This window comes from Cotesia typhae, unplaced genomic scaffold, assembly GCF_013202065.1.
Source record: "Cotesia typhae breed Kobodo isofemale line unplaced genomic scaffold, CoteBio_Ctyphae contig_50, whole genome shotgun sequence".
In the NCBI taxonomy this organism is placed as follows: domain Eukaryota; kingdom Metazoa; phylum Arthropoda; class Insecta; order Hymenoptera; family Braconidae; genus Cotesia; species Cotesia typhae.
The window spans coordinates 404,001-431,669 of NW_027423758.1; the positions used below are offsets into that span (position 1 = coordinate 404,001).

The 27,669-nt window shown below is 30.1% G+C and overlaps 4 protein-coding genes and 1 long non-coding RNA gene across 12 annotated transcripts in view; 2 read left to right on the top strand and 3 right to left on the bottom strand.

The window, feature by feature from the left end:
- Window positions 1–1,919: 1,919 nt before the first annotated feature.
- Window positions 1,920–8,913, bottom strand: Ksr (kinase suppressor of ras). Of its 2 annotated transcripts, none has more exons than XM_074249949.1 (9): window positions 8,638–8,913; window positions 8,382–8,542; window positions 8,163–8,303; window positions 6,467–7,168; window positions 4,872–6,014; window positions 3,452–3,585; window positions 3,243–3,380; window positions 3,087–3,163; window positions 1,920–2,279 (listed from the first exon to the last, which is right to left on the bottom strand). In XM_074249949.1, exons 2-9 carry the CDS (start codon window positions 8,526–8,528, stop codon window positions 2,242–2,244), a joined length of 2,520 nt encoding a protein of 839 aa, XP_074106050.1. In that variant the 5' UTR covers window positions 8,529–8,542; window positions 8,638–8,913; the 3' UTR covers window positions 1,920–2,241. The 2 variants fall into 2 exon arrangements, with proteins under 2 accessions (XP_074106050.1, XP_074106048.1); XM_074249947.1 differs by having other exon boundaries at window positions 3,034–3,163; window positions 8,638–8,897.
- Window positions 8,914–9,796: 883 nt separating this feature from the next.
- On the top strand, window positions 9,797–16,307 carry LOC141531878 (ankyrin repeat domain-containing protein 13D). Of its 3 annotated transcripts, none has more exons than XM_074249950.1 (9): window positions 9,797–9,950; window positions 10,147–10,275; window positions 11,557–11,692; window positions 11,790–11,960; window positions 12,426–12,569; window positions 13,334–13,740; window positions 14,108–14,387; window positions 14,449–14,800; window positions 15,707–16,307. In XM_074249950.1, exons 2-9 carry the CDS (start codon window positions 10,177–10,179, stop codon window positions 15,951–15,953), a joined length of 1,836 nt encoding a protein of 611 aa, XP_074106051.1. In that variant the 5' UTR covers window positions 9,797–9,950; window positions 10,147–10,176; the 3' UTR covers window positions 15,954–16,307. The 3 variants fall into 3 exon arrangements, with proteins under 3 accessions (XP_074106051.1, XP_074106052.1, XP_074106053.1); XM_074249952.1 differs by having other exon boundaries at window positions 9,833–9,950; window positions 10,157–10,275; XM_074249951.1 differs by having other exon boundaries at window positions 9,828–10,275.
- A 552-nt stretch (window positions 16,308–16,859) lies between these two features.
- On the bottom strand, window positions 16,860–18,441 carry Mip40 (Myb-interacting protein 40). The gene is made up of 5 exons (XM_074249959.1): window positions 18,233–18,441; window positions 17,844–17,982; window positions 17,262–17,640; window positions 17,016–17,164; window positions 16,860–16,944 (listed from the first exon to the last, which is right to left on the bottom strand). The coding sequence occupies exons 1-5, from the start codon at window positions 18,315–18,317 to the stop codon at window positions 16,923–16,925; spliced, it is 774 nt and encodes a 257-aa protein (XP_074106060.1). The 5' UTR covers window positions 18,318–18,441; the 3' UTR covers window positions 16,860–16,922.
- A 1,587-nt stretch (window positions 18,442–20,028) lies between these two features.
- Drep2 (DNA fragmentation factor-related protein 2) lies at window positions 20,029–23,577 on the top strand. 5 transcript variants are annotated; one of them, XM_074249957.1, is made up of 4 exons: window positions 20,029–20,159; window positions 21,774–21,870; window positions 22,031–22,204; window positions 22,322–23,577. In XM_074249957.1, exons 1-4 carry the CDS (start codon window positions 20,148–20,150, stop codon window positions 23,560–23,562), a joined length of 1,524 nt encoding a protein of 507 aa, XP_074106058.1. In that variant the 5' UTR covers window positions 20,029–20,147; the 3' UTR covers window positions 23,563–23,577. The 5 variants fall into 5 exon arrangements, with proteins under 5 accessions (XP_074106058.1, XP_074106056.1, XP_074106055.1 ...); XM_074249955.1 differs by having other exon boundaries at window positions 22,031–23,577; XM_074249954.1 differs by lacking the exon at window positions 20,029–20,159 and having other exon boundaries at window positions 21,684–21,870; window positions 22,031–22,252.
- Window positions 23,578–23,588: 11 nt separating this feature from the next.
- LOC141531883 (uncharacterized) overlaps window positions 23,589–27,669 on the bottom strand; it is a 75,639-nt gene continuing 71,558 nt past the window's right edge. The window contains exons 3-4 of the long non-coding RNA XR_012479991.1: window positions 25,320–25,388; window positions 23,589–24,627 (exon numbers count right to left, since the gene is read on the bottom strand). This is a non-coding gene — a long non-coding RNA (uncharacterized LOC141531883). The remainder of the gene's footprint in view (window positions 24,628–25,319; window positions 25,389–27,669) is intronic.

The following is a 27,669-nucleotide window of genomic DNA, read 5'->3' on the forward strand; positions in this document are numbered from 1 at the left end:
TTTTTTGAAAAAAATTGTTAAAAAAAAATTTTTCACAAAATTTTGAAAATAAAATTTTTCTTAAAATTTTGAAAGAAGAATTTTTCATAAAATTTAAAAAAAAGAATTTTTTTCAAAATTTTAAATAAAACATTTTTCTCAAAATTTTGGAAAAAAAATTTTTGACAAAATTTTCAAAAAAAAAATTTTTTACGATAATTGTTTATTGTTTTTTTTTTTATATTTTTTACAAACTTTTTTTTTTAATTTTTGAAAATTATTGAAAGTTTTTTTTGAAAATTTTCTGAAAAAAAAAATTTTTTTTAATTAAATTAATTTACATTATTATTATTATAATTTTAATTTTAAACTTAACGTCAATCTGCAAACATAAAAATTAATATTTATAATATTAAATAAAAACATAATTAATTGTAATAAATGTTGTAATAATTAAAAAAAGCCTCTTGAGTACTTATTTAATAATAAAAAAAATTATATTAATTAAATATAATGACTTTCAGTATTTAAATTACTAATTTAAGAATTAATTTATAATTTATTAATTAGTCAATAAAATATAAAAAAAAAAAAATGACGAGGTGCAATAATTGTCATTTCGAGCTACCATTTAAAATAATAAAAAAAAAATAAATATAAGTGATTATTGAAAAAATAAAAGAGTGAAAAGCTTTTCACATTCTGTAACTACAGATTTAATTATTAATAAAAATATTAATTGTAATTATAATTGTAAAACTTAAACTGTAATTTTTGTTAAATTTAATTAAACAGCTAATGGCTAATGGAGTATGTAAATAGTTGTAATGACTATTGATAACATTTAAAACTGTCAATTTAAATGAAACTGGCTCATTTTATTTGAAATAAAAATTTAATTTAGTCGTAATTGTCCTTTTATTTACATTCATAAAGGTTTTATTCCCATAGAAACTCTGATTGCTTTTTAAAAAGTTCACGTTTATTGCCAAGTTAAACAAGTCGATAGAAGAGAGAATTTTTCATAAATTATTTTAATTCTGATTTTAAATGCAACGTTTATTTAGGACGATTACATATTTAAGAAGCGTTGTTAGCTCTAGTTTAATTTTGCAAGCATTAATTTTGAGACAATTTAAGACTTCAATTATTAATCTTCCTTAATCGGGGCTTACTTTTGTGGATTAAATTATCAAATTAATGAATTAAGGTGTTGAATAAATGAGAGTTAATTATTAATCGATTTATTTTGTTTAATATTTACATCAATCGAAAAATTAACTCAATTAAATAATGGTAATTTAGTTTAAATTCAACTTTAAAATGCACGTGTCTGTTATATATATAAATATACATATATAAATTGATAAAGAAGAAAGTAAAGAATAAAAAGTGGTGATTGACTAGTGCACTTGATAATTCTCTATCGGTAAATCCTTTGATATTATTTCCTTTGAGATAATTGTTTTCTTCAGTGTTAACAATACTCAAAATATAAATAATAAACCTAATTAAAATGGTCATTTTTATGTTAAAAAAGCCGCGCACGCGCAGACTAGTACAAAGTTTGTGTTTCTTCGCTGAATTTTTACCAGAGAAGAAATATTAACCAATAAAAAAAAGAGATTGTATTAAAAATTTTTAAAAATAATAACTGACATTTCAGCGAAATTATTTTGTCGAAAAAAAAAAAAAAAAAAATGTAGTGAATAAAAAAAGAGACATTTAATTATTATAATTTGAGTATCTGTTAAGATATTAGATTAAGTATTTTTAATAAATGCCGAAATGTCTTTAAAATAATAACATGTAATACTATTGATTGAATACTCGGTAATAATTCGAGCCAGACGTTTTAAATTAACATCACGTCCATTATTTTTAGTCAAGGTACTTAATAATAATAATAATAATAATAATAATAATAATAATAATAATAATAATAATAATAATAATTCATAATTATTATTAACAAGTTATTTACAATTTGTTAATTAATCTTTGACTGATTTCGTAATCAATTATAATTAAATAATTAATATTATAGTTGAAGGAGTTGGAACTAGAAAGGTGTAAAATAGAAAAAAAAAAGACAAGTTTCTTTAGTCACTTACACCCTTTTAGTTCCGGCCCCTTCAAGCGTATTATTAGAATACTGATTCCGCGGAACGTGACATCTGAATAGGATGTGAGGGACTACGCGCTAATCTTTTTTTCGGCAGCTTTTCAAGCGTTGACAGTAGCTTCGCAAAATCCGGGCGCTTATCCGCATGATATGACCAGCAGTGCATTAATATATCCTGTAACAATTCAACATTATTATTATCATTGACAATATTATTACAGCCGAATAAACAACCTAAGTGATTCTAAATTTACAAATTTAATATGAAGATAAATTTTACTTCCACTATTTATTACATTCCATTAGTTGATTTTACTGTTAGAAAACACATTTTATATTTTTATTACTCGTTTTCACTTCATTACCCGGGATACATTTTATGATTTTATCCATAAAACTCCAAGTACCCTCGAGTTTCCAAGTATCTACATTTCGGCAGTCCCGCACACATTATAACTTGTAATTAAATAATAACAAAATAAATATAAAATATTTACTCTACTTTACTTAAAACGTTTATATTTTCTTTCTAATTCCGCCTTTTTATTTATTAAAATTTTTTAAATTATGTAAAATTTATTTCACTCGTCCGTTTAATAAATTATATTGATGTCCAAAATAATAATTTATATTTTAAAAAGTCTCTACGCATCTGCCGTAATTAAATTTATCTCTAAAATAATTTAATTTATTCTGTAGAGAATTTTTTTTCATCAAAATTTAACCCACTAAAATTTATTAAATTACAAAATTTAATTAATTTTTTTTATTAAAAAAATTAAATAGACAAATTTATGATTTTTTTTTTTTTTTTAAGCAATCAAATATCAATATCTTGGATATTTATTAAATATGAGTGCATCCTTGAGCGATTTATTTTTATATATTATTTTTTATTGTAATAATAATATAAAAATAAAGAGAAATACCTTGACCTCTCGAGAAGCTTGCAAGTTAGCTAGTGTCTGTTTCATCCCCTTACCTACTTGCCATATTATTGCTTCAGGGGGTTGCCCTTTAAATGGCCACTCTCCGCAGAGCAATTCATACCATACGGTCCTGCAATATTGTTTTTATTGAATATAAAGCTACAATTTGACTCGCTTAGGATTAATAATTATTAAAGAAAAAAACAAACCCGAAGGCGTAGACATCTGATGCTTCTGTAAAGGCTAGTTCTTCTTGATCCCTGGTATGCTGCGGTCGGAGCCTTCGGACTATTTCAGGAGACAGGTAACACAGCCAACCGGGTGGAATGCTTAATCCATCACTTATTCTGATTTAATAAATATTTTTATTAATTTTTTTTTATAAAAAAAATGATAATATTTGATTAATTAAATTTACCTGTTGCCGTAGCAGAGTTTTGTAACGCTGAACAAACCAAAGTCAGTTATTACAACTTTGCCAGTTTCTAAAAATATGTTCTTGCTCTTGAGATCTTTGTGAACTATTCCGCGTGCATGGAGATAACCCATTCCCTGGAAAAAAAAAATATTTTATTAAAAAATTTAATATAAGAAATAAATAAATAATATAAAAAAAAATTTTTCAAAAATTGTTTTACCTTGGTACAGTTAAAAAGTTGCATAATTTATTTTTATTGTAATTATTTTTTGTAAAAGTTACGAGTTGGGAGTTTTATAAACACTATGAGTTAGTACCGATGCAATAAAAATTTTTGACTATTAAAAAACATGAATTAATAATTAATGGATTTTATTTAACGGCGCCGGGAATCGAACCCTGGCCTTCTTACGCAGTAAAAAATTTTAAAAACTAAAAGCTATACAACATTTGATTGAAAAGCCCTGGTTAGTTTATATTTTAACATAATTTTCTGGTAAAGTTAAATTTAAAAAAAGCGAGCTTAATTAGACCTTACATTACAATGAAGCATAGAAAAAAAAGTATCTCGAGTTTGTATAAATATTTAAGAATTGAAATAAAATATCGAGAGTGAAAATTAAATTTATGAACGTAATATAAATTAATAAGTGTTAAAGTACACAATAAATAGTATTTTTAAAATAAGTATTTTAAAAACGTTTGTTTTTTTAATAGCCTGCCTTTTCTTCAGAGAAACTGTACATCCTGGTAGAAGTATACTACCGCGCCACCTTCTGGTGATTTCGAACAATAGTCAAGAGTAAAATAGTACAAGTGTAATAAGCTCGGCTGTATTTACTCCTCAAATAAATTTAAACTGTAAGGCTGATCGACGGGTAGAAAATTCGGTCTAACTGCCATCCGAAATATATTAATTATAATTAAACGAAACAATATTGAGGCAAGATTTTCAATAGAGTTCTCCGTGGTGATCATACGAATAGATAGAAACAAAAATCCGGGTAAAAAATGGTGTTTTTCAAAAGTTATCGTGTTTACACCCCGAGTAACTCTTCTTAAAAAAAAAAAAAAAAAAAAAAAAAAATTAGCTCTATTGAATTATTTACTCTAAATAATTAAATTTAATTTAATTAAACTCTAAGCCGGCTCGTGAGTGTCACTTAAACAGACCTTTCATTTAAGTACCCACATGGCATTTTTTATATATTTTATATATATGGTATTTGTAAAATATATAAATATATAAAATATATGAAAAATTGATGTGGGTACTCAAATGAAAGCTCTTGATGAGTGTAACATCGGGATGAGCTTATATCTTTAAAAATATTAGTAGTTAAGAAAGTACAGTGCAATTTAACAAAAGTTTTTTCATATAAAAATTTAAATTTATCAATTTAAGAGTTAAAAAAATTACCTGAGAGATCTGTTGAGCAATAACAGTAGTTTTGTTCATATTAAACTTATCCTTCCTCAAATGTATATGAGTGAACAGAGTCATCCCCTTGCTCATGCTGGTAACAATAGCAAGATCCGGAGGTTTCATACAAGCGCCCATGAAAAGAATAAGATTCTCATGCCTGGTCTTGCGAAAGGTCGCGACTTCCAGCTTGAAAGCCTCGAGAGTTTTGTTGTTGTCGGAGTACTGGTCCATATTGAGCATCTTGATCGCCACATCTCCATGCCAGTTGCCCCTGTAGACAGTCCCGAACCTGCCAGTGCCGAGAGGCTCGCCAATCTTGAGCTCATCAAAGGGAATCTCCCATTCGCGCATCGAGAGACTGTTCTGCCTCGGCCAGCGGCTGTCTCCAGGTTCTCCGTCAGACACCTGGGAGTCTTGAGAGTCGACTCTCACCGGAGTGCGCTCCGAGTCAGTGCTGACACTTCCCGAGCCAGAAACACTGACGGTCTTGTCGCTGTCGCTGGACATGATGGTGCTGTCCAGCCGGCCGTGCTGCCCGTCGACCATCAGCGTCTTTTCGTTAAGAGTCACCTCCGGGAAGTGAAACTGCTGTTTGACTGTCGGCAAGTGGGTGCTGGTAGCTGTGCTGGTAACGTTGACACTTATCGTTTGACTAGTCGTCTGATTACCCGGCAGTAACGCTGGACTAGAAGGAGTTGAGCTGTTGCAGCTCGAGGTAGTTGAACTTGAGTCAGCGCTCGTGAACGGTATGTTGCTCGGCGAGTGCAAGTGCGGCCGCTTTCGGTCCTTGCGGTTCAACGAGCTCAGAAGATTCGAGATGTGGTGGTGGTGGTGGTTCGGAGATGTCACTCCAGGCTTGCTCAGAGTCGGAGAAGCGTTTGCCAGGCTGTCAGCTTGGTGCGTTCGCTTGAACTCGTCGAATAATTCCTGTGGAAGCCCGCAAGACGGCGGGACCTTTGACTCGCAGTCCCGGTGGCACTTGTACTTGCACTCCTTGCACTTCAAACCCGTTCCGATGAACATCTGCTTGTCGCAGTAGTCGCACGTTGTCTTTATCTTGAAGGTTTTCGTGAAACGGTGGTTTATTATGTGACCCATTCCACGGGTCACTGTCGGAGTGCGAGGAGATTTTGGAACCTGAAATAGATTTGCATTTTTATCAGGTTAAAAATTTATTTAAATTGAAACTTTTTTTTTTTTTTTGATGAAAAAATAAAAAAAATTTTTTACCTACTGTACTTACTTAACTATTGATTTTTTTGAAAATATAAGCTCATCCTGTTGTTACACTCATCAAGAGCTTTCATTTGAGTACCCACCTGCATTTTTTATATATTTTTCATATATAGATATATATATATAATATATATAATATATATATAAATATATGAAAAATTGATATGGGTACTCAAATGAAAGCTCTTGATGAGTATAACATCAGGATGAGCTTATTTCTTTAAAAATATCAATAGTTGACAAGATACAAAGGAATTTTTTAATTATTGACATTTTTTGAGATATAAATTATTTTACTCTCTTAATAATATAGATTAAACCATTTGTATTATTAAAAAATGAACAATTCTAACCTGAAGGCTGGTAACAGTCCCTTTAAAACTGTTGTCATCACTCTCAGCACTAGAGTAAGGCGGAGATTTAATAGGACTGCTGATGTTCAGAGTATCATTGGCGATATTAGCGTTGCTGGTACCAGACCCTGGTTCAGTGGGGAGTCTAATCCTTCTAGGATGCTCAGTCTCGCCGTTCTCCAGTCGATTAGCAAGCTGGGACTCGTGGGACTTTGACTTAGTCAGCGGAAAGACATCCGCAGGAGGCTGCGGGCTCTGTTTCTTGTTCGGCGGCGGGGTCGTGGGGAACTTTACGTTGGCTCGCTCGTGCTTGTTGAGCCGAGGGGTCGACGGTGGGCTATTCGTGAGGCAAATTATCGAAGAGGACTGGCTCAGGAGGTCGTTATTTACATTAATATTGTTGTGGTAAGGAATACTGTCTTCGGATGGCACTGAACTTCGGGTTGTTCGGGACCTTACAGGTCGCGGAGAAGGCCCGCTACGCAGCTGATGACGATCCCATGAGTCCCAGTATAAATTCATGTCGGTATCTTTGTCTCCTTCAAGGAGAACGTCAATGTAACGACGGAGGTTGTGCAGAGCTCGGCAAAGACGACGTAATTCTTCTTCATGTCGGGAATTATTTTCTCCTAACATTGTGCTTAATTCACGCTCTGATTTTTCTTTTAATGCTTCTAGTGTTTGAGCTTTAGTACATACATTCTGAAAAATTTTATTATTATTATTATTATTGACGTTTTTAAAGATATAAGCTCATCCCGATGTTACACTCATCAAGAGCTTTCATTTGAGTACCCACATGCATTTTTCATATATTTCTCATATATACATATATATAATATATATAAATATATAAAATATATGAAAAATTGATGTGGGTACTCAAATGAAAGGTCTCGAAGAGTGTAACATCAGAATGAGCTTCTTTCTTTAAAAACGTCAATACTTCACAAGATACAAGGTTATTTCTTAATTATGTATCTAGAGATAGAGCACTTATAGATAATATCAATAATAATAATAATAATAATAATAATGCTCAATTTCTTTTTTCAAAAGTAGCTATCATTAAAATATAAAATTAAAATTTCATTGAAGATAAAAAATTTTTAAAGATAATTAATTTTGACAATTATTATATTTTAATCGACGTAAAAAACGTGTACCTTAAAATGAAATCTATTTTAAGATATGAAAAATATAAAATTAAAAGATAACACAACACTCATATAAATTTCAGATATAATATGTAAATATTGCGTCGAGCGATATACATTTTAAGAAAATATACTTGTTAATTCTAACATTTTATTTCTCAATAAATATTAAATAAAAAAAAATTAAAAATATCTGATAATTTCTACAAAAAAAATTACACTTATAGTTTTTCAAATTTAAAAAAAAAAAATTTTTTTTTAATTTTTAAATGTCGGCTAACTTAATTTTCATGAGAATTAATTTAGCAATTATTTATTAATTTTAAAAATTTTTTAACAAATAATTTATGGCAAAAATAAATGAAAAAAAAAATTGATATTTAGAAATTTTAAAAAATTACAAATGCAATTTTTAAAAAAAAAATTTAATTGTTAAATAAAATTAAAATAAAATTATCAATTAACTGCTAACTTAATTTTCATATTCAATTATTAGATAAAAAATCTAAAAATCTATAAAAAAAAAAAAAAAAACTTACATTAATAGACTCCGGAGTAAGTCCAACCACCCTCAACCACTGTGACAGCGATGGATACTGTCTCATCTCAGGTGGCAGAGACTCAACAGCAAGTTTCGACTTAGTCACAAGTTGTTTTGAGTAAAGTTTAATCAATTTCCCCTGAAAAAATAAACACACGTAAAAAATCAATAACAACAACAAATCTCCCTTTAAAAAAAATAAAAAAATTGCACCTACCTCAAGAGTCCGAATTTCCTGTTGAGTAAGCTCAGCACTGGTCGAGCACTTGGTCCTGAGTCCCTCGAGTCTCTCAGCGGAGATCTCGATCATCGACTGGACGACGTCAAGCGCCCGACGTAGCTCGGCATCCTCGCCCTCTGCCATCCTCAGGCTCGTCGCTTTGTTTATTAATTTTAATACCAATGTTAATATTGACAATAATAATAATAATAATAATAATAGTGACAGAAATAAAATAAATAATAATAATTACTTAAAGACTAAGAAATATATTTAATTGATAACTAATGAATTAGTGTCGCCTGGACCCAGGCACCAACAAATTGCAATCACTTAACAGACATTATTCCAATGGTTCTTTCTGTGAGCGCACTATCGCGCACTGGGAATTCCTGACAATAAATAGATGTTAATCAATTGGCAACCACCTCAGGCACTGGTATTTCCTACGGTAACCACTTATCAACATTGACAACCATCTTGGCGGTCTAATCAGTGACGTCAAACGATCAGTAAGTGACACGACGGAGCTTTAGACTTTTCATGTTTCTCACTCACCAATAACCACTCCAATTTTCCGGCGCGACATCTACAACACTTAAATGACAGATTTTATAACCTAGAAAATTTTATGAAAATTCATTTAGCAGATATTTAATAATTTTTTTTAACAAATAAATTATGACAAAAAAAATTGACATGTAGAAATTTTAAAAAATTAAAAATGCAATTTTTTTTAAATAAATTTTTAGAATTAATTCTATTGTTAAATAAAATTTAAAATTTGTCAAATGACAGCTAACTTTAATAATTTTTTTAACAAATAAATTTGCTCCAAAAAATTATTTTAAAAAAATTGCATTTGTAGTTTTTAAAAATTTTTAAATGTCAATTTTTTTTATAAATTTTTTTGTGCAATAATTTATTTGTTACAAAAATTCTTAAAATTATCAACTATCAGCTGAATTAATTTTCAAAATTTATTTATTAAATAAAATAAAAAAATAATTTTGTAACTAACTTAAATAAAAAAATTTTTTACTCACCCTAATTTACACAAAATTTTTTAAATAAATCACAACAATAAAAAATTTGTAGGTTAACCTTCAAAATAATTAAAATTTTCATAATTCTGAAGTTATAGCGATCAGCTGTTAATAAAAAAAATTTTTTTAACAAATTAATTACAATAAAAAAATGTTTCTAAAAATTTTTACATGTTAAAATTTTTTTTTAATAATTTAATTGCAAAAAATTTTTTAATATCTGTCAACTTCAGTGTTATAAATTTTGAGTTTGAATAAAATTTAAATTTAGTTCCCGAAAATTCCGCATAAATTTTTTTTTCCGGCACTGAGTGACACTAGACACAAATAATAACAAAAACTCGTAAAAAAAATCTGATAATAATGATAATAATAAAAATAATCAGTTAACTTTGACGCCTCGTGACAATAAGCAGCAAAAGCAAGCAAAAGTTAAGGACTAATATTTTTTTGGTTGCGTCGGACCAATTGTCAATGGAGATTTGCTCATTACACTCGTTATGAATTTTTATTACAAGAGGTATGTGTCTGTGTCTACCTCGTGGCTATCACTCCAGTCGTGACACCTCATATTATTATTATTATTTATACTAATAATAATAATTACTGATTACTGATAAAAATTGATAAGATAATATTTAATGTAACAGACACTATTTTTTTAATCTGAATATTTTATTTATTTTTATTATATATACCTTCTGACTTAACATAAGGTCTGAGTAGTTTTTTTACATACTGGAGAAATGGTGAATATTGATAAAATAAAAGAGACTTATCCGCTGCACTGGCTCGTATGGAACAATTATTACAATGAGCTTGACAGACTCCTGTCAACTAATCAGGTAATTTTATTTTTATTTATTTTTTATTTTAATTGCAAGTTTTTAATTTTTTTTTTTTTTTTTTTTTTTACTTTTTTAGGTATGGAGAATTTTTTTAAATTATCTGAAATAATTCACTTTCAAGGTGTCATTTAATTTTATTAATTTGTGACAATTTAATACTAATCAGCAGAGATCTGATTATTATTTTATTTTTATTGTATTAATTTTTTTTAATTTTTTTCATATGGTACTCGGAAAGAACAAAAAAAATTACACTGCATATCTTCTTATATTATACTCAGTGTAATCTGTGGTGAAAAAAAATTTCAGATAATATCACACATAATTCAGATTATACTAAATAATTTTTAGATTATATTCAGTAGAATCTTGGATTATATAATTTTTTTAAATTTCTACGTGTCAATTTATTTTTTTTTAAACAAATTTTTTAACAATTAATTATGGCAAAAAAAAATTATAAAAAAACATTGACATGTCAAAATTTGAAAAAAATAAAAAATGCAATTTTTTTTAAATATTTTTTCAAAACAAATTTGTTAGTTAAAAAAATTAAAAAATTATCTAGTGACTGCTAACTTTAATCTCATCTAAATATTTTTCTTGATTTTTATTATAATTTTATTTTTATTAGCTTGTGGGTATGCAAGTGTGAATAATTAATTATTGTGGTCGTGCGGGTAACTAGGATTTGAAGCCATATTTGTTGGGAAGCCGCATAAATATAAATTACTTTGTATTTGTATTAATATTATATATTTAAATTTATTTGTTAGGTTTGAAATATTATTTATTTTAAAAATTATAATGATTGCAGCAGACATTCGACGTTTTTCTTTACTAATAAAAAAAATTGTTTGATTTTTTTTGACAAAGTTTTATTGATAAAATATTTAATTTTTTTTGATAAGCAAATTTAAAAAAAATTTTTTTTTTTGCCAAAAAAAAAAATTAGTATTAAATATTTTAAAAAATAAAAATAAAAATTTAATGATTTTTTTTTTTAATTTACTCAATTAAATTTTAAATATTTAAAATTTTACGAAAAATTTCAAATAATTTTTTTTTAAATAAAATTAAAAAATTTGATCTTAATTTAAAAAAAAAAAATTATTTTTAATTTTTATTAAAAATTAAATTTTAATTATTTTTATTTACAATAATTAATTAAAAAATAATTTAATGATGAAATATAAATCTCAAGTCATAATTTTTATTTCTATTAATTAAATATTAAATAATAAATAATTAAATGATTAATAAAATATTTAATTGCAGCATGACAAAGAGAAGCACGACAATAGAGGCAGATCACCTTTGATGCTAGCAGTAACGTTGGGATACAAGGAGTCTGTTGAGGTTTTGTTGAATCATGAGGCCAATGTTTACACTGAAAACACCCAAGGATGGAGCGGTAATTTTTTTTTTTATCAAAAAAAAATTCTCAATCCTCTCAAATAAGTCTAATTAATTTTTTTTAATCATAATAATAATTTTGTACATTTTTTTAGTGGTACAAGAAGCGACGGGCACGGGCAACCCAGAAATTTTGCAAATGGTCCTGGCACGGAGAGACTACCAAAGATATTGCAACCGGATTGATGGAATCCCGGAGCTACTTCACAAGCTAAAACAGGCCCCGGATTTTTACGTTGAAATGAAGTGGGAATTTACTAGCTGGGGTAATTAATTTTTATTTGGATATTATTTTGATTTTAATGAATTATTTATTACAGTGGTAGTTCTTGGTAAAGTATTATAGAAAGCCTGGCATGAATTATTTATCAATTAGCCTTGAAATATTAATAAGTAATATTTATAATCTTTGATTAGTTTCCTACCGGTTATTAATAGTACTTTTTTTTTTTTTTTCTATTAAATATTTAATCGATTTAATTTTTTAAAATTACTCATCATATAATTTTTTTTTTTTTTTAATTTTTCATCATAAAAATTCAACAAAAATTAATTATTAAATATTAATTAAAAAATTATAATCAATTTTTTAATTATTGCCTTAAATAAATTTTTTTTTTTTTTTTTTTTCAATTAATAATTAAAATTCAATAAATTTAAAATAATAAATTCTAATTTGTAAGATTAAAAAATTAAGTAATAATTAATAAATAATAATATTTATTTTTCAGTCCCTCTGGCATCGCGTATGTGTCCAAGTGATACATACAAAGTATACAAACAAGGCAGCAACGTAAGAATAGACACAACATTACTCGGTTTCGATCACGCAAATTGGCAGCGTGGTAATCTGAGTTACGTCTTCAAGGGTCAGAGTAAGTTTGAAAAAAAAAAAAATATTAATTTATTTATAAAAAATAAAACTCGCATGTTTTTGTCTTTGCATACAATTAATGCAATTTAAGAAGACGTACCAAGTGCACCTGTGACTATTAGGTGCGATCGGAGCTATGTCTTCCGCATGGTTGGAGATACACCAGGTGATTTAGTATCCCGAAAAAATCCACCTTAGCACATCATTGTCCCTTGTAATTAATAAATTAATTAGCAATTTATGATGATAAGTATTTAGGTTGCGTTTGAAAATTCTGTATCTTTAGATATATAATTAAGAAATGACCTTGTATCTTGTGAACTATTGACATTTTTAAAGAAAGAAGCTCATCCTGATGTTACTGTCATCAAGACCTTTCATTTGAGTACCCACATCAATTTTTCATATATTTTATATATTTATATATATATTATATATATAAATATGAAAAATATATAAAAATGCATGTGGGTACTCAAATGAAAGCTCTTGATGAGTGTAACATCGGGATGAGCTTATATTTTTAAAAACGCCAATAGTTAAGACGACACTACAGTGCAATTTAAAAAAATTCATTTTTTTTAATTAAATTTTTTTTGAAAAATTTCTTTGTAAAAATTATAATTACTAATTCTGGTTACGAATCAACTAAAATTTAGCCGTAACACAAAATAAACCCGTAAAAAAAAATTGTGATTAAATTTTGAGAAAAATTAAATTTTATCAAACTAGTAAAGATGATTAACTAAATTATTTAAATTGAAGACGACGGCGCTACAATGATGGAAGTGGATCACGAAACCCGGAAAGTTTACGTAGAACACATGAAGCTGATAGACGATGACAATGTCCAGCTGATGGTGCCCTCGGAAGAGGGCATAATGGCCCGCCTGACCAACCCAATAGTAACGACCTACGTCGACACCGATAAAATAAGTTTCGAGAGGAACAAAGCCGGCATATGGGGCTGGAGGTCAGACAAGAGCGAAGTGGTAAATGGCCACGAGTGCAAAGTCTTCAGTGCCAGTAATGTTGAACTGATCAGTAAAACACGTCTTGAACATTTATCTGAAGCCGATAAAGTACGGTCTCATGCGCCTCGTACTCCTCTTCAATCATTCCTTGGTATTGCTGAACAACAGCAGGAAGAAAATGGTGGTGCTACGTGTAGTGTGAGTTTTAAAATTAAAATAAAATTAATTGATTAATTAATTAATTTTTTTTAAAGATTAAAATAGGTGAAAAAATTTTTTAAGTAATAAAACTTTTTTTGGAATTACTAAAAAAATTTTTTTACCAAAAATTTTAATTAAATTTTTTTATTAAGAATTTTTAATTAATTTCTTCAATAAAAATTTTATTAAATTTTTTTATCAAAAATTTTATTAAAAAATTTATTTGATTTTTTCATCAATAATTTTTATTCAATTTTGATAAAAAAAAAAAAATTAAATAAAAATTATTTATAATAATTTTGATTAAAAAAAATTTTATTTTAAAATAAAAATTAATTATTTTAATTTTTTTTTTTTAATGTAGGAAGAATTTATTAATGTAGGAAACCCTTCAAATATAACTCCCGAAGAATATTTTGACCCTGAAGTTGATTTAAATGGCCGAGACATCGGCAGACCTAAAGAAGTAACGACAAAAATTCAAAAATTCAGAGCGACTTTGTGGTTGTCTGAAGAATATCCACTGAGTCTCCAAGAACAGATCATGCCAATCGTTGACCTGATGGCGATATCCAGCACTCATTTTGCCAAACTTAAGAATTTTATTCAAATGCAATTGCCTTCAGGCTTTCCTGTAAAAATAGGTAAATAATTAATGACCTTGTATCATAAATTATAAAATTAAATAATTTAATTATTTACCAGAAATCCCGCTGTTTCACGTATTGAACGCGAGAATAACCTTCGGAAACATATTTGGATTGGACCAAGAAGTGCCGCATGTAAAGAGAATCCAAGAGGGTCCCCGAACGACGTGCATTGTTGATGATATTTGCTTCGAAGCACCAGCTGGTTACGTCAAACTCGGTGCGCTCGATCGCACGCAGTTCAGTATTGAGGAAGAAGACGATTTACTCCAGTTTGCTATTCAGCAAAGTTTACTCGAGGCCGGCAGTGAAAGGGACGAGGTTGATATTTGGGAAGCTTTGAGAGCCCAAAAGCCCTCGAGACCCACCACTCCGAACATGTTGCCCGAAGAAGAGCGACAACTTCAAAGGTATCATCTTCTGAATATTTGTTTGTCTTTGCATGCTTTATTTGTTTAATTCTTTTATTATTTTGCATGGTTTCGATTCACGTCAGTCAGGTGGGTCCGGGTTTATTAGAAATTTTTGAATTTTTTTTTTTTAATTATCAATTTAAGTCTGATCGCTGTTTAATTATTAAAAAATTTCAGAATAAACTGAATTATACTCAATAGAATCTTGGATTATATAATTTTTTCAAAAATTGTGAGATTCAATTTTTTTCTTTTTTAATTTATTATTTTTTTTTTTTATTTTGTAAAATTTGTGGTAATCAATTTTTTTTAATTGTTAATTGTGCATTTTTTTTTTTTTTTTTTTTTAATATTTCAATAAAATCAAATAAAAAAATTGCATTGCATTTTTGAAAAATAAATAAAAAAATGAACAATTAAAAAAAAAATTAATTATCACAAATTTAACAAATTTAAAAAAAAATTTCTAAATTTAAAAAAAAAAATTGAACCTCACAATTTTTGAAAAAATTATATAATCCAAGATTCTACTGAGTATAATTCAAATTATAAAAGTGAAAAAATAAAAGCTTGTTTCTCATTGGTTGATTTAAAAAATAACCTTCCTTATTGGTTAATTTTAAAAATAAAAATTCCTATTGATCCCGAGGCAAATTTAAAAAGTATCCGCCATTTTGTAAATTTATTACGGCCATTTTGTTGAGCCCCAACGCACTAATAATATTTTAAAGATTATTCTTTAACTAAAGCACTAAATTTAATAATTATAAAAATTTTTTCATTAAAATAATTTAATATTTAATTTTTTAACTCTAAAAAATTTTTAATCATCGATCAGGCTTTGTTAAATACAATTAATTAATTGTTTTAGTAGACGATTAATAAAATTGTTAATTTTTTTAGAGCAATACAAGAGAGCCTGGAATTTTATCAAGAGACCTCGGAGTCCCTGGGCGAAAATGGTAGGACCAGTTCCAGATCAAACGTCCTGGAAGACCAGCGGAACCATGATCTGATTCCAGACACTGCTGACCAATTAAAGCTCGCTCTGAGACTCTCTGAGCAGCAGCAGCTGGAGGACGAGCAAAGACGGCTGCTCGAAGAAGAAACCTTTCGTCAGGTGCTTGAGCTTTCGCTTACTGAAAAGTGAAGCTCGGAAAACTACCCGAGATTAAAAAGCCAAATTGTTTTAGGATTTCTTCCTTTCCGGGAAAAAAAATTAAAAATAAATTTAATTAAGTAAATTATTATTTGATGCTTTTTAATAAGTATCTGGAGAAAATGGCTGCCGATATTTAAAATTTTATACTGCAATTAGCGAATATAAAAGTAAATAAATTAATATCTTATATGATAGGCAAAGTATCGGAATCTAGAATAGGTATGAACGAATTAAAGATTTTATTCATTTCATAAATATTTTATATGGAGTGATAAGAGGTTAATCGTTGATAGCTGCGGGTTTATATTAATTAATTATTGTAATAAAAAAATTAATTAATTATTTTCGGTAATTATTATTGATTATTATTTGAGAGAAAATACCAAACGATAATGGTGTTTGCGTGAATTCTAATTAATTGAAAGTAAATAAATATATATATATATATATATATATATATATATATATATATATATATATATATATATATATATATATATATATATGTAAGTTACCGCTAATTGTCAATGTAATTGACGCAAATTCATTAAATAATTCTTTATTTCAAATTTATTTGTTTTTATTTTGCTCCCTTGAATTTTTAAGAGCAAAATTTTATATTTTTTTAAGGTAAGTTTTTATTTTAATTAAAATTATATAAAGAAGAAATTTATCTATGTGTCAGCATAGTGACTGCAAGGTTGCTAGTTTAATGTATTTAATTAATTTTTTTTTATTTTATTTTAAATTCAATGAATTAAAATTACTATTTTAAAATTAAAGTCGAAAAATTTATAAATTAAAAAAATAAATTTTTTTAAACTAAAATTTTTCTTATTCTGACTTTTATTTTTTATAATTAAATTTTTTTCATTATCGTCAAGTATATGTGTCAAAAAAAAAAAAATAATAAATGTCAAGTGAATTTTTACGTCTTTTTTTTTTTTTTTTTTTTAATTACTCAAACTCCGTTTGTGCCCTGAAAAAAATTTTTTTAATTTTTTATTTTCAATTTTATTTAGTAATAATTTAAAAAAGTTATAAATTTACCTTTTAAAAATAATTTCCAATATATTAGCGCTTTTTTGAAATCTTTTTTCCTTTTTTTGAGCCTGCTTGTGCCATTTACGACGAACTGCGTTCCAATGTTGTCTATGACTTTTCATTAAAGTCTCTTTAGACTTTAAAGATTTTCCATCCTTAAAAAAAAAAAAAAAAAAAAAAAAAAAAATTAAATTTATACATTTAAAAAAAAAAAATTTTTTTTCTTAATTAAAAAAAATTTTTTAAACTTACATAATTAAGATCAAGCTTGTCCTTCGGCTGGCGAACTGGAGAAGGAATGCGGTTCCTCGGGAAAGCTTCTTCAGCGGGTTTAGGTGCCGGTAAGTTAAATACATCTCTCAATTCTCCATTGGAGTCTTCAAAACTAGTGTCCTTGTGCACTTCTTCGACAATCTCCGGACTGGGAGTCCTTTCCTTTGGGACCAAGTTGGGATTCCTTGGCTGATTGGCCAGCCACGCACGACAGATCGGGTACAGAGGAGTGTCTTCGCGGAATTTTGCCAGGTCGACGCTTCTGTCGAAGAGTTTCATCACATATGTGTGGTGGAATGACTGGTCTGCTGCTAGTGGCTTCTTTTTTTTTAATTTGCGCATTGGAGTTTGTCGTGTTCTAGTTTTATAAAATAATTTAAAAAATTAAACAATATTAAAAATTCTTGCAATTTTAAAGCCTAGATTATTGCCATTGTTATTATTATTATTAAAATTCTTATAATAAATTTGACATTCTAAAATTATAATGATAATAATAATGACTTAAAAATTACAATAATTTTTTTTAAATGTTTAATTGATAATAATAATAATGCATACTTTTTTATAGGAGTTGGTTTATATTCCGGCCCATCTCTTTCATTATCAGAATCTCCAGAAGATCCTTCATCGCTGTTACGTAGTAATTCCCTTAAAGCTCCTTTTAGACGATCACGGGCTACGACCACTTCATTGTCATCTAATTTATTAAAATAATAATTAATTAATAAAAATTTCTCAATTCATTGTTTAAAAATAAATAAATATTAAAATTAGCAGACATTTCATAATTTTTTAACAATTATAAAAAAATTATTACAAAGAAAAAAAATTTCATTTAAAATTAAAAAAAATTTTGACAAATAGATTAATAAAAATTTTTTTTTTAATTAAAAAATCTAATGATTATTAGAATCTGTTAATTTCAATGTAAATAAATAAACACTTACTGATTTCGTCTTTTACTTCAACTTTAATATTTTTAGATGATGATGATGATGATGATGACGGTGTAATTGTTCTTTTTTTACCCATTGTCAATTATTATTATGTAATTTACTTGTAATTATTTTTATACACTTTTTAATTTATAAATTATGAACAATGGAATTTTTAAAACACAACTGGCTTGTGTTTACGACGAACGTTGATTAGGTTATGTTTTGAAAATTTCTGTTGATTACAAATGATGCTATTCTTTATTTTGGCGCCCTCTATAAGGCGCGCGATTTTTTGAATTTTTTTAAAAAGTTCTATTAGTAATTAAAAACGTAAAAATTCCAAAATTAATGTCAATAATTTTCTAAATTGTATTTTAATTTTAATAAGAATAAAAAAATCAATTTTTGCAATAAAAAAATTTAATTTATAAAAAATAAAAATTTTTTAATAATTATATTTAAAGAATTTTTTTTAAAAAAAACTCTTTATAAAATTAGTAAAATTGTTAATAAATTTTTAAAAAGAAAAAAAAATTTATTTTCAAAAAATTCTATAAAATTAAAAAAAAAAAAAAATTTTTTTTTTCATCTGAAAAAAAAAATTCATAAAATTTTATTTTTAAAAAATTTTACAAAATTAGTAAAATTGCAATTAAATTTTAAAAAATTAAAAAAAAAAAATTTTTTTTCCAAAATTTCCAAAAAAAATTCCATGAGCTGCAAGCCGCGTTTGTATCCCTCACCAATAAACTCCCAGAATTCAAACTTAACTTCCGTGAATGGATCTTGCAATAACCTATTCCGCTCGTGCTAACCCCTCGAGCGGCGCGAGTGTTTTCTCCCGTCCATTTTCCCGTGATCATAATCTCAGTTAGGCATCCTGTTCGCTCGAGCCAGGCAGCATCGAGAAAGAGAGTAAGAGACACCTTGAGGATCTCCTGAGTAAGCGAGACACTCCCTCCCCGGCCTCATCATCTGTTTGTAAAAAAAAAGAGGAAAGAACGGGAGTAGTAGTATAGTAGGAAGGTAATTGGTAAACGGTGCGCCCGGTAGGATCGATCTACGGAAATTCTCGATTCGCCGCAGTAAGAACGGGAGCTAGTCCATAAGGGCCGTCTAAGACACCTCACCTAAGACGGGTAACTAGTTTCTATTTAACACAATTTACCCAAAAAAAAAACAGCCATCTAATCACTTATTCCTTGAACAAACATTTCCCCGCAGATTGCCAGTCGACGGGCATCAGCAGGGATCCACCATCCAGAGGTCCAGGACAGCAACCATAATTGGAGATCATCATCTAGGATTAGTTCATTAGTCAACGTTGATTCCTCGTTCGTCAGCCTAGAGTGTCAGTGCAGTGAATTATAAAAAGGAATGAATTGTAAATGAAGACTACCTTGGCAGCGGAGTAACTGTGGCAGAGCAGGGTGTGCCTCTATAAGTTGTCTCTTGACCATTGGGGCGTCGGTTCCTCGGGCTGGTTCCTGAAACCCTCGTGGTGGCGTTCCCGTCGGGGTTAACCGTCGGTGGTGCTGGCGTCGAACGGCCGCGCAGACGACGCGCGTCCGTCGACGGAGCTAGGTCGTAGTGCTGGCTGGTGGTAGCTACTGGTGGTGCTGGTGCTGGTGGTGGTGGTGGTGGTTGGGGTGTCGCATAGGAGGCCAAGTTTATATGGACCAAGGTGCGCCTCTCCAACATTTAACCAAGTGACTTGACTGCCTGGTGCTAATCAAGATCCAACATCCAAGAAGACGAGAGTCTCATCCAACTGATGGTCTTCCCGAGGTTCTTCCATCCTGCTTGATGGTTCTGGTGACCGGGAGCCGTTGGTTGGCTCGGGAACCAATAATGCCAAGTGCCAAATTCACTTTTTAACAAGTGCCAAGTGGGACGGTCCCGAGACCTGCTGGGATATGACGTAATGGCAAGAGAGGTAAAGTTATGAGTGGTGTTAATGATAGTCCTTATGCTAAACCACTGCAATCTATCAATTAATCAATCAATCAATCTGTAAGTGAACGGCAACACAATTCAAGAACACATCAGCCAATTCAGTGGCAAGTGCTTCAAGTTTAGTTTATATTGTTAGATTGTGGACCAACACCTCCTGGCCCAAATATAATCCGTGACCCAGTTTCCCTCGGCTGGTAGATGACCCCGTGACACGGCCGTTCGAGTTCCCTGATTGAAGGTAAGGGAGCGGGGCAAGTGTGGGTGGCCTAGGATATTGGGGACGTCCTCCTCCTCACCCTTTTTCTATTTATCGGTCTCTTTCTTGGGTTCCCGTATGATGAACCTCAGATCGAAGCCTAATCCCAAATGAGGAACGGCGGAATTAAGAACCCTCCTTAAACTTTTGATCACTCTAAATCCGGAATTGGGCGCCATGCCTGCCTGATAGCTTACACTAAAGTATAGCTATAACTTAACGTCTGGCGTCTGCATCTTCGGAATCGATACGTCCTTCACATTTAACGATCGCGACCTCGTCAGTATTTATTCAAAGAATGGTTTTGTCGAGCTCGTTTTTAATTTACCGAGACAACCTTTGTTCTCTTGGTTATTTTAGTCATCAGCTTCCAGTCTATTCATACTAAGATCGACAAGCTCATCCAGATTAACGTCCAAATCTCCGTGTCCTTATTTCCATTCCATTCCATTCCATTTATCAGTTCGGGATTCAACGAATACAACCTTTCCCAAAGAATGATTGAATCAGGTCAGTGTTGTCGACTATAAGTGCCGCCTGCGTCTGCGCCCAAACGGTCTAGCGCCACCCTGTTGAAAACGCGGAACGACCCAAACATTATTTCGTCCTAATCCTCCTTCATGCCACCCCAACCCCGATCCTTCAGGGGCTCCTCCCCTTCGTCGCATCGCCCGCATTTTTTTTCTTACCGTCCAATGACCTATTGCGCTAATATTTTCCTGATCATCATCATTGCTTTCCAACACTTTCTTCGCCATTTTCTGGACACTTCTTCAGTTTTTCTTCGGATCTTGCTCTCTTTTATACAGCTTCTTCATCTTCCAAGTTTATGAACCAAGTGATGGACGTGGGCGAGGTAACAGGAACATTTCATGCCTTTTTCCCCAACAATTGGACTTTTCGTTCAAAATTTAAAAATTTGCTGGCAATCGAGGTAATTTTTCACAGAAATCCAGCTTGGTGACTTTAAATAAATTGCCATTAGGCATTTGACCGAGCAATTCTTCCACGCTAGGCTGTTGTACACAGAGCAACCCAGTTATGGTGGATTATTTATAAATTTATAAATAAACAGAGTCTCATGCTCGTCTCGTGGTCAGGAGAATCCGATAGGAGATAGGGACATTAGAGTGTGGATAAAGGGTAAATTAATCCTCCTCTGACCCGGTACAGATACTATACTCTATTTAGCATACCCAGCGATTATTTAAAAGTTACCAACCTCGGTTATTCCAAGAGCAGCTTTTTATGTACTTTGTTTATTATTTTTATGACGCTTTTTTCCAACCAATGGCATTGAGGTATTATTATACTATATTGAGGCTTATTTTTGCGCAGGAGTTACGGAACAAGAGACCTTTCAAGATATGGGACAGCTGGCGTAACGTACGGAAGGGTCTAGTCGTAAGCAACTTTGAGGAGCTGTTACATCGAGGTAATTATTTTCTGGATTTTACTATTATTTTTCTAGTTTTTTTTTTTTTTTTTTTTTTTTTTTTTGTCGAAAACTGTATAAGTGTCTTTAAAAATATGGAATTTTCCGAAAAAAAAACCTTTTAAAAAGTCTAGAACTAACAAATCGTCATTATCTTTAGGAAAAGAAAAATTGGGCGTGCCACAGAACGAAAATGTCTCTTTGGTGCTAGAATCAGACGGCACACAGGTGGAGGACGGCGAATACCTGAAGACCCTAGCAAACAACACAATCCTGCTGTTGCTGCGGCATGGGGAGCGGTGGTGTCCAACAGGAGTCGACATCATCCGCGCAGGTACTGCTACTACACTGGCACCCTGTTACCAAGACATAAAATCTAATGGTCTGATGAACGACACCAGGAATTCAAAAAAAAACCTAGCTAAAAACCAATATTTGTCTTTATCCACAGCTATCTCAGCAATCCCAAAAATAGTTTGCGAAACTATCCACGCGCTGGAGCTACACGATGAAACGCCCTCGTGGAAGATCATGGACAACAAGGGCCGGGTCACGGTGGTGCTCCATTGGGACCAGCGGTCCTCGGGATCGGGTAGCCAGACGCAGCAGCCGGGTGGTCAGCAGGCCAAGTCAACAGACCCTTCTAGTTCCAAGTACTCGCCGACCAAGAAGGCGGATCTAGGCGGCCCGAACCAGCGACCCTCGCTGGTGATCCAGACGAGCCTCGACAAGCTGGGGTACGACAAGGGCCACCCTGAATTGGTGCCCCCTAGGTACGCCAGCCCCCAAATCACTGTGATAAACCATGACGACATGGTCCAGAAGAGCTTCACCAGCCCGAGCTCTTACGGAACTGGTCCAGGGGCTGCTAGCGCCCACTCTCACTCCGGAATAACCGGCCGGCTAGTCAAGCAGGGCACCAACTCCTTCGAGAGCAGCTCCACCATCCACATTCACACTCCCGAGTGCTCGAACCGGATTCATCAGCCGGTAACCAGAAACGGGAGCCCGGTCAATGGAACCGACGGGAACAACACCAACGAGTGCGACTTTCACTGCTGCGCGCTTCACGAGGAAGGTCGGAGGATTGCGGTCCACAAGTCAGTTGCTACCTCACCCATCCAGGACCAGCATGCGGTCCAACGGGATCAGCACCAACAGCAGACTCAGACCCAGACTCCCTCCCCTCAACCTCCTTCCTCGCTCTCAGACGGCACTCGCAGAACCGGGATGGTCAAGGGCCACGTCAGGTTCCGGGACACTGCTGACGACGAGTCTCCCAGGAACTCGGGGTTCCATATGCACCACAACAACCATCAGGAGCATGATAGTTCCGAGTCCGAGACCGAGAACACGATAATGGAGGACGAGATTGTCACTTCTGAGAAGTTTCTCCTCCTGATTGACCAGCTTACGGTCGATCAGAAGCACCATCTCAGTATCAAGGATATCGGGATCATCTTGGAAAGACTCAGTTCCAAGATCCTCGATGTCGAGAGGCTGGACAGGGAGAGCGAGAGCGAGGAGTGCTACAATTGGACCATTAAAGCCATTATTAGGGGTGACGTTCTCAGAGAGTTGGGGGTTATTTACAATGGGAATTATTATGCGATCAGCGAGCATCCCGGGTACAAGGAGGAGAGCGAGGAGAATAATGAAGACAATGAGGAGGAGGAGGAAGATCGTCTTTAATAATCATCTTTTTTTAGGTATACCGTCGTTTTTTTCGCAATTTCATACCTTTTTTATCGATTTATCGTATTTATTATTAGTGTAATTGTAATTATAATGGTAATTGTAATTGGATGGGTCGGTACGGAACAATTCGGCTCCGACTGACTTTGTTTTTACTTTGATGGACGGTAAATTATTTTTTGGGTAATTTTTTAAATGGTTAAATGTTGTTTAGTTAGGTTGATGATTTATTTGATGGATTTTTTAAGATGGTTCTTCATTTGGGCGCCATTTTAGCTAGTAATGTGTTTAAAAAATTCCATAGATACTTTTTTGTCATTTAAAATTAATGGGATTTTGATAATCATTGTTTTATTTAGTATAAAGGTTAAATTTTAATTTTAAAGGTTCCTTTTGGGTATTTTATGTTGTAATTTTAGAAATACTTCTTTAGAAAATTTAAATTCATTGTCTAACAAACAACATTTTACCACGAAAAAGGTATAAAAAATTGTGGAATAAATTTGTGTTAACGCTGACGTTTTGTGTTGAAGTAATGCAAAGATTAACACAATTTTTTGTGACGAAATTATGACGAAAAATTTTTTACCGTACCAACAATGAAAAATGATAATGATCATAATTAATAATAATACCATTGTTTTTTATTTATCTGATAATAACGTTCTTACGCAAAAAAGGACTAATACATCTTAAATAACGATACTTGTAAACCTTAGATCTAATGACGGTTGTTGAATATGTAGATCCAGAGGGCGCCAAACAAGTTCCAAGTTTTAGTTCCAAGTTCCGCCACGGAACTTTTTTTTCTTCCATATTTCATCACTAAGTTCTCAAATAATTTTAAAAAAGTGCTCAAATATGTAACTTTTGAGATTAAATTAGACATTTTCTTCTCAAATTTTTCATAAAAGAAAATAATGAGAAATATTGAGGCTTCTTTAGCCCCCTCGGGAACTACTAATTATTATTATTAAATTAATTAATTATTATTAAATAGTATGTACTTGTAGGAAACATTTTGGGATACGGATGCTCTCCGTAACCGTCCACGACACTGCCCTATTTTAAAAAAATACATATTAATATATAAAAAGTTTAAAATTTTCAGAGATAATAAAATACGTTTCTGAGTAATTAATTAAACAAAATGGCGGATAGAACCGTCGGATTTTATTACGTAATTCTACACCCGCTCGTTTTCATATTGAATATCAATATTGTTGGTTTGTATTTTTAAAAAGTTTCAAATGTTTACTTGAACTGTTTCTTCTTGGCTTGTTATCGCGTTGTTTATCAGTGAATTTAATAGTGTCATGAAGAGTACTAATATTAATGATCGATCATTGTATAAGACATCTATTAGAGTTTCATAAATTAATCGTTAATGTTTGAATATGTTTTGTTTATTGGCTCCTTTTTTTATAGAATTTTATTAACTGGTAAAATTTATTAAATAATTCAATGCCAAAATATGAAAAATTTCAGTATTAAGGTGCCAAAATAGTGATTATTTGCTTTGTTTCAAGTCTTTAGAAGTTTTAGCGTAGCTTGATGACAAACTGAAGAAAGAGATGATTAAAAGTACCGGGTTCGATTCCCGGCGCCGAAAAAAAATTAGGATTTTTAAATTTAATAAAATTTTGCTGAATTTTTATTGTTTGTATCATTGTTAAAATAATTATCAGTTTATATAATTCTAAAAAAAATATTTTATTCAATTAAGCACTGTTTAAAATAAAAAATAAACTTACCTTATGTTGGATGGCGCCTCCTGCTTAATTTCAATGAATGTAGAAGAAAAAACAGCGACTGTTTTTAATCTACAAAAAAAAAAAAAAATTTTATAAGTAAATTAGTACAACAGAAATTTTCAAAATTTTTTTAAAAATTAAACTACTCCGGAAAATTTTTGCAAAATTGTAATTAGATTTTTAAAAATAAATTACTGAGTTATGAGAGTAAAAAAACGGAGGCTCCGTCAAAGAACAACTTTAAAACTGATTAAAAAAAATTAGTAAATAAAAAAAACCTATAATTATAAATCTAATTTCGCTCTTCGGGGTAACGAGGGGAGATAAGAGTGTTCAAACGATGTTAATTATTAAAAAAGTAATTATTAAAATTTAAAATAAAATAATAAATCAGTGCGCAGGATTGTCGGTGGCGTGCTCGAAGAGCCTTCGCGGCCCATTAAATAAATAAATTAATTAATTAAAAAAAAAAAAAAAAAAAAAAAACACACACACACACAACGTATGAATTTGCAATTTTAATATATTTCTATTCTAAGTATATAAATAACGCATATACCCAAGTAGCGATTCACTGTCGATGATTCGTTTAGAGAGACTTGAGAGATATAAATAATAAATAAATAAATAAACAAATGGAGATTTAAATTAATGCATAATGCAATTAAATATTAAATCGTGTGAGTGTGTGCGTGAGAATGGATGCTCTCGTTGAATAAAAATAAAAATTATTATAATAAAAAAAAAAAAAAAAAGAAAATAAAAAAAAAAATAAATTTTTTTTTTAATTTATAAAAAATTTAATTTGTAATTTAAATTATTTGTAAAAAAATTTTAATTATAATTAAAATGTATTTTTTTGAATTAATTTAAAAATAAATGAATTTTAATTATAATAAAATTTTTACAGTATTATTGAGTGTCAAATTAAAAAAACTGTTTTGTATTTTATAAATGTTATATTTTATAGAGAATTGAAATGAAAAAAAATAATAATAATATTTACGAATTTAACAGTGAATTCGCAATTATATATAAAAAAAAAAAATATGAAAAATGATTAAGAAAAGTAAAGGATAAAACTGTCAACAAGATGGCCGTCGTAAAAATGGGACATAAAAAATTAAAATGGAAGTGTAAAAAATAGCGGGAGCGTTTAAACTATTATTGTAAGATGTATGTACGAAATTACAAGACTTAAGAAATCGATAAAAGTTAAATTATTAAAATAACGCGTCTTTCATTTTTACCTGCGTAAGAACAAATCATGTGCGATTATGCCTGTACATCAAGATATTATTACTTAATAATAAATGATATAAATAAAACAGAAACATAAATTGTAACGATGTGACGAGGTTTTTAAAACAATTGTGATTTTAGTCAATCGTTAACGTGACTAATCATTTAAATGCCTTTTGACTAAAGAAATTTAACTAATGATACTGATACTTAATCTCATGTGAAAAACTGTATGGTTTTATTGAGAAATTCACTGTACTACCACGGGTAAGATCTTTGTTGGTAGGTATCTAATATGAAACAAATTATGCGTAAGAGGACCACCCAAAATTTTTAGTTTGCAGGTTTAGGGTTTTTTTGGTTTTATTATTTTTTTTTTGATTGAAAAAAAAATTTTTGTAACAGATGATCATATATGATCATATATAATGTCATATATGATGGCATATATGATGTCATATATGATCATATATGATGTCATAAATTATTAAAAGACCATATGGTCAGATATGACCATATGTAATGATATACATGATTACATATAATGTCATACATGATAATAAGTGCATATGGACATGTGTGATGTCATATGTGACCATATGTGATCATTGATGTCATATGTGATCATATATGATCATTAATATCATTAATGATCATATATAGTATCATGAGTAGCAATATATGATATCATATATGATCATATATGATATCATATGTGATATTCTAATCACACTAATTTAAAAAAATTTTTTTCTTAATTTCAATAAATACATAAAATATCATATAATTTTTTTTCCGTCTCATCTAACTAATTAAATTTAGATTTTTGGGTGGATAAAAACTCCCAACAGGAGGAGCAATGTTGAAGGACGGTTTTTTCAATCATTTAGCCGACTAAGAAAATTTATAGATAAAATAATTTAAAAAAAAAAAAAACCAATGTTAGTTAATTAATTAATATAAAAAAATTTATATATGCATATACATATTTATAAAAATGTATTTGTATAAATATGTGTATAAATATATTAAAAATAAATAAATAAATAAATGAAAAACAAAAATATATATATATATATATATATATATATATATATATATATATATA

Excerpts from the sequence above, each read along its gene's own strand:
- Ksr (XM_074249947.1), bottom strand. The coding sequence starts at position 8,528 with ATGGCAGAGGGCGAGGATGCCGAGCTACGTCGGGCGCTTGACGTCGTC. Across the intron at positions 3,586-4,871 it reads TTGCTCAACAGATCTCTCAG|GGAATGGGTTATCTCCATGC; the intron begins GTAATTTTTTTA and ends TTTTTTTTCCAG. Across the intron at positions 2,280-3,033 it reads AAGCTTCTCGAGAGGTCAAG|GATATATTAATGCACTGCTG; the intron begins GTATTTCTCTTT and ends GAATTGTTACAG.
- Drep2 (XM_074249953.1), top strand. The coding sequence starts at position 21,684 with ATGTACTTTGTTTATTATTTTTATGACGCTTTTTTCCAACCAATGGCA. Across the intron at positions 21,871-22,030 it reads TGAGGAGCTGTTACATCGAG|GAAAAGAAAAATTGGGCGTG; the intron begins GTAATTATTTTC and ends CATTATCTTTAG.
- Mip40 (XM_074249959.1), bottom strand. The coding sequence starts at position 18,317 with ATGGGTAAAAAAAGAACAATTACACCGTCATCATCATCATCATCATCA. Across the intron at positions 17,983-18,232 it reads TGAAGTAAAAGACGAAATCA|ATGACAATGAAGTGGTCGTA; the intron begins GTAAGTGTTTAT and ends TTAATAAATTAG. Across the intron at positions 17,641-17,843 it reads AAACCAACTCCTATAAAAAA|AACACGACAAACTCCAATGC; the intron begins GTATGCATTATT and ends TTATAAAACTAG.
- LOC141531878 (XM_074249950.1), top strand. The coding sequence starts at position 10,177 with ATGGTGAATATTGATAAAATAAAAGAGACTTATCCGCTGCACTGGCTC. Across the intron at positions 11,961-12,425 it reads GTGGGAATTTACTAGCTGGG|TCCCTCTGGCATCGCGTATG; the intron begins GTAATTAATTTT and ends TTTATTTTTCAG. Across the intron at positions 14,801-15,706 it reads GAAGAGCGACAACTTCAAAG|AGCAATACAAGAGAGCCTGG; the intron begins GTATCATCTTCT and ends TAATTTTTTTAG.